General features: G+C 38.5%; 1 protein-coding gene across 2 annotated transcripts; it reads left to right on the top strand.

Annotated features, from left to right (window-relative positions):
- The first annotated feature begins 267 nt into the window (after nt 1–267).
- Nucleotides 268–4,751, top strand: RANBP6 (RAN binding protein 6). Of its 2 annotated transcripts, XM_047701246.1 has the most exons (2): nt 275–426; nt 1,542–4,751. In XM_047701246.1, the coding sequence occupies exons 1-2, from the start codon at nt 412–414 to the stop codon at nt 3,606–3,608; spliced, it is 2,082 nt and encodes a 693-aa protein (XP_047557202.1). In that variant the 5' UTR covers nt 275–411; the 3' UTR covers nt 3,609–4,751. The 2 variants fall into 2 exon arrangements, with proteins under 2 accessions (XP_047557201.1, XP_047557202.1); XM_047701245.1 differs by having other exon boundaries at nt 268–4,751.
- Nucleotides 4,752–5,608: the final 857 nt, after the last annotated feature.

The following is a 5,608-nucleotide window of genomic DNA, read 5'->3' as shown; positions in this document are numbered from 1 at the left end:
ACCTCCCTCCCTTTCTTTCCTTCTTTCTTTCTTTATTTTCTTTCTCTCTTTCTTTCCTTTCTCCGCAGGTATTTTTTCTTATTGGAAAACAGATGGAGGGTCACTCATCCCCACTCTAACCTACCCATCCCCAGACACCTAGTAGCCTACGACCTGGAGCACAGGAAAACCAACAGCCGAGCAGAGGATGAGCGACCCCGCCCATCCCCGCTGGCGCCTTGCTTGCGTCACTGTTTCTGGCCGCAGACCCCCTCCCTTCTTCCCGGTCGCGATTTCTTTGACAGAGCGCGATGGCGGCGGCCGGGGCTGCAGGGTTGCCGGCTACTGTGTCGGGAAAGCAAGAGTTTTACCAGCTTCTGAAGAACCTGATCAATCCAAGCTGTATGGTGCGGAGACAGGCAGAAGAAGTCTATGAAAATATCCCAGGTCTGTGTAAGACTACATTCCTCTTAGATGCTGTCAGAAATAGAAGAGCAGGTTATGAGGTGAGACAAATGGCTGCCGCACTGCTACGACGGCTTTTGTCCTCGGGGTTTGAGGAAGTCTATCCAAATCTGCCTTCTGATGTTCAGAGGGACGTCAAGATTGAACTGATACTGGCTGTTAAGTTAGAAACACATGCTAGCATGAGGAAAAAACTTTGTGATATTTTTGCCGTGCTGGCCAGGAATTTGATAGATGAGGATGGCACTAACCACTGGCCCGAAGGTCTGAAGTTCCTTATTGATTCAATCTACTCTAAAAATGTAGTTCTATGGGAAGTTGCACTTCATGTTTTCTGGCACTTTCCTGGGATTTTTGGGAACCAAGAGCGGCATGATTTGGATATCATCAAACGGTTGTTGGACCAGTGCATTCAAGATCAAGAACATCCCGCAATCAGGACATTGTCTGCTAGAGCTGCAGCTGCATTTGTACTTGCTAATGAGAATAATATTGCTCTTTTCAAAGACTTTGCAGATTTGCTTCCTGGAATCTTACAGGCTGTAAATGACTCGTGCTATCAGGATGATGATTCAGTGCTAGAATCCCTTGTTGAGATTGCAGATACTGTACCTAAATATCTGGGTCCTTATTTAGAAGATACTCTGCAGTTGAGTCTGAAGTTATGTGGAGACTCTAGACTTAGTAATCTGCAACGCCAGCTGGCCCTTGAAATAATAGTGACCTTGTCTGAAACTGCAACCCCAATGTTGAAAAAACATACAAATATAATTGCACAGGCAGTTCCTCATATATTAGCAATGATGGTTGATCTACAAGATGATGAGGACTGGGTAAATGCTGATGAAATGGAAGAAGATGATTTTGACAGCAATGCAGTTGCTGCTGAGAGTGCCCTAGACAGACTGGCATGTGGGCTTGGTGGAAAACTTGTTTTACCAATGACTAAGGAGCACATCATGCAGATGCTTCAGAGCCCTGACTGGAAATACCGACATGCTGGATTAATGGCCTTATCTGCCATTGGAGAAGGATGCCATCAGCAAATGGAATCAATTCTAGATGAAACAGTTAACTCTGTTTTGCTTTTTCTTCAGGATCCTCACCCAAGAGTGAGGGCTGCAGCCTGTACTACGCTTGGACAGATGGCTACGGATTTTGCACCTAACTTCCAAAAGAAATTCCATGAAACAGTGATTGCAGCTCTGTTGCGTACCATGGAAAATCAAGGTAATCAGCGTGTGCAATCACATGCAGCTTCTGCACTTATTATTTTTATTGAAGACTGCCCCAAAGCATTGCTTGTTCTATATTTGGATAGTATGGTGAGAAATCTACATTCTATCTTGGTGATTAAACTTCAAGAGTTGATTCGGAATGGAACTAAACTGGCCTTGGAACAGCTTGTGACGACCATTGCCTCAGTTGCAGATACAATAGAAGAAAAATTTGTTCCGTATTATGATATATTTATGCCATCACTAAAGCACATTGTTGAGCTTGCTGTTCAAAAGGAACTTAAGCTTCTGAAAGGAAAAACTATTGAATGCATTAGCCATGTTGGTCTTGCTGTTGGGAAGGAAAAATTTATGCAAGATGCATCAAATGTGATGCAGCTATTATTAAAGACACAATCTGACTTAAGTAATATGGAAGATGATGACCCTCAGACTTCTTACATGGTTTCAGCATGGGCTAGAATGTGTAAAATTCTTGGAAATGATTTTCAACAGTACCTTCCACTAGTTATTGAACCTCTTATTAAGACTGCTTCAGCTAAACCTGATGTTGCTCTCTTAGATACACAAGATGTGGAAAATATGAGTGATGATGATGGATGGCAATTTGTAAATCTTGGAGACCAACAAAGTTTTGGAATTAAAACTTCAGGACTCGAAGCAAAAGCAACTGCTTGCCAGATGTTGGTTTACTATGCTAAGGAGTTAAGGGAAGGATTTGTGGAATATACAGAACAAGTTGTAAAGCTTATGGTTCCTTTATTGAAATTTTATTTCCATGACAATGTTCGAGTGGCAGCAGCAGAGTCTATGCCTTTTCTCCTGGAATGTGCAAGAATTCAGGGCCCAGAGTATCTTGCCCAGATATGGCAATTCATATGTGATCCCTTAATTAAGGCTATTGGGACTGAACCTGATACAGATGTACTCTCAGAAATAATGAATTCTTTTGCAAAGTCCATTGAAGTAATGGGAGATGGGTGCCTTAACGATGAACACTTGGAAGAACTAGGGGAAATACTGAAAACAAAACTTGAAGGGCACTTTAAAAACCAAGAATTGAGACAGGTTAAAAGACAGGAAGAAAACTATGACCAACAGGTTGAAATGTCTCTGCAAGATGAGGATGAATGTGATGTTTATATTCTGACCAAAGTATCAGATATTTTGCACTCATTATTTAGTACTTATAAGGAAAAGATTTTACCGTGGTTTGAACAGCTGCTTCCATTAATTGTAAATCTAATTTGTTCGAGTAGGCCATGGCCAGACAGACAGTGGGGATTGTGCATTTTTGATGATATTATAGAGCACTGCAGTCCAACCTCATTTAAATATGTAGAATATTTTAGATGGCCAATGCTACTAAATATGCGAGATAATAACCCTGAAGTCAGGCAAGCTGCTGCTTATGGCCTGGGTGTTATGGCACAGTTTGGTGGAGATGATTATCGTTCTTTATGTTCAGAAGCTGTTCCGCTGCTGGTGAAAGTTATTAAGTGTGCAAATTCCAAAACCAAAAAAAATGTCATTGCTACAGAGAACTGTATCTCAGCAGTAGGGAAGATTTTGAGGTTTAAGCCTAACTGTGTAAATGTAGATGAAGTTCTTCCACACTGGTTATCATGGCTTCCACTGCATGAGGATAAAGAGGAAGCTATTCAGACTTTGAGTTTTCTCTGTGACTTAATTGAAAGTAATCATCCAGTTGTACTTGGTCCAAATAATTCCAATCTTCCCAAAATAATCAGTATAATTGCAGAAGGAAAAATCAATGAGACTATTAACTATGAAGATCCCTGTGCCAAACGCCTAGCTAATGTTGTGCGTCAGGTACAGACTTCTGAAGAATTATGGTTGGAATGCATATCCCAACTTGATGATGTGCAGCAGGAAGCTTTACAGGAGTTGCTAAATTTTGCTTGATGCACTTTAATGTCACTTGAATATTTTTACCATGAAAGTAATTCCAAATAATTATTGTGAGCGTATTCCATTTTAATTGAGAGAACTGTTCTCCCTGCTGAACAGTTAATATTCCTTCCCTTTATGTTTTTCCAGGATTAGTCAGTGTTCTAGCCTTATGTTCACCTTGCATGTTTTATCTCTTAAACACAGAACTTGGTGATAACTGTGCTTCTGTTGTCTTAGAATGTTTGTCACCTTTTCCCTAGTTGATGTGAAGTATATAAAGTGTTGTTACTTGTCTGAATTATTGATGCTGAGCAAACGATATACTTGTGTCAAGATGTCATGCTGCCTATCACAAGATACTGAGAGCTAACAAAGATGGAACTTCCAGGACAAATATTTTTGGAATTATAGATGAAAAATAGTGGCAAGCTTAATTCTTCCTTGATAATACTGCCGGTTTCCATGGTAATGGGAGGGTGCTGAAATTGGGAGTTTTGAGATATTGCCATGGATGTGAGGAGTTTTCTCTATCTAGCCTATGAACTTTTTTATAATGTCCTCCTGGGAACAGGGTGAGGCATATTCATATTCTAGTCCCTAAGGTGTCCAGCTAAGAGTTAAGAGAACTTGAAAATCTTAGCCTGATTGAACTCTATTTTTCAAGTTAATCAGGACTCTCTAAGAAGTATGGTTACTGAATAGGCAGTCCTGGTACATGTAACATTGGTAGCTTGTAACACCATTATTCAGTGTTTGACAAACAGTATTTGTGGGAGTCTATTAATATTATGTGTTTGAACAGAATATTGCATTGTGTATGTATGCCATTTCCTCCCTGCAAAGCAGCCCAATAAGAAGAGAAGCCCCGGTTCAAAATGGGTCTTAAGTAGATTTCTATTTCGAAGAAGTTCTTAATAGATTCTATAGTAGCACTGAAGAGTATTCTATTATGAAAATGAAAGGGAAGCAAAATTAATTTTATCTTTAAATATGAAAAATTAAACAGCTTTGAGACCAATCATTTAGCAGTAGATATGCATTTTAAGAAAACAGTTCTATAAATCTAGAGTTAATTTTATTAATTGGAATGTTGATCTTTAATGTCAAGCTTTTTGTAGGGTAGAAAAAAGTTTTCTAGTAAGCAAATCATTGATCCAAAATTTAAGAACAAATATATCTGTCATCATTATTGTGAGTACTATGTATGTAAAGTATTTAGCAAATATTTAACACCAAGTAAATGCTTAATAAATGGTACCCTATTAATGCTGTTGTTTGTACCTATATTGTGTTTTCTTATGGTTTAGAATTGCTTTTACATTAGAATTTCCCTGATTCACTCCTTGCCAGTTCAGAAGAACAGGCCATCTAGGCTGTTGTGGACAGAGATAGGAAGTTGAGATTTTAGATGTGGAATTCCTGTCCATTACCGACAATGATTTATTATTAATAAGGGAAAAAAGGAAAGGACATTAATTATGGTATAGTCACAATTTTATTTAAGATAAATAAAAATACACATAAATAAATAGAAAAATCCTACCATAAAATATTAATAGAAATTTTCTCTGGGTGGTGGGATTAAATGGCAATTTTTCTTGTCACTAATCTATATTTTCTAATTTACCTGCAACCAACGTATTTTTTGTATAATAGTTTGTTTTTGTTTCTGTTTTTGAGTTTAAGGACCCAATCCTACTTTCATTATAGCTAAGAACACAATCATCTTGGCCTCTACATGATCTATAGCTGATGTTCCTTCAACTCATACCTGTTTATCTTAATATCCCTTCAGAAGTCCTTGGTCAAATTTCTAGCAATTCCTTACACCTTGTGCACTAGGAACTGGATATTCTGACGGATGACTTGGAATTAGGCACCATGGAGAATTATATGATAGAGAAGATGTGATCGATAGAGATATATGATATGATAGAGAAGGTATATGACAGACCTAGATTTGAATTTTGGCAAACTACTTTCTTAACCTAAGCATCAGTTTCTGCAGCTGT

The sequence above is a fragment of the Lutra lutra genome, chromosome 13 (genome assembly GCF_902655055.1).
Source record: "Lutra lutra chromosome 13, mLutLut1.2, whole genome shotgun sequence".
NCBI lineage: Eukaryota > Metazoa > Chordata > Mammalia > Carnivora > Mustelidae > Lutra > Lutra lutra.
Note: the sequence above shows the minus strand (reverse complement) of the source record. Positions and strands in the feature narration are given on the sequence as shown.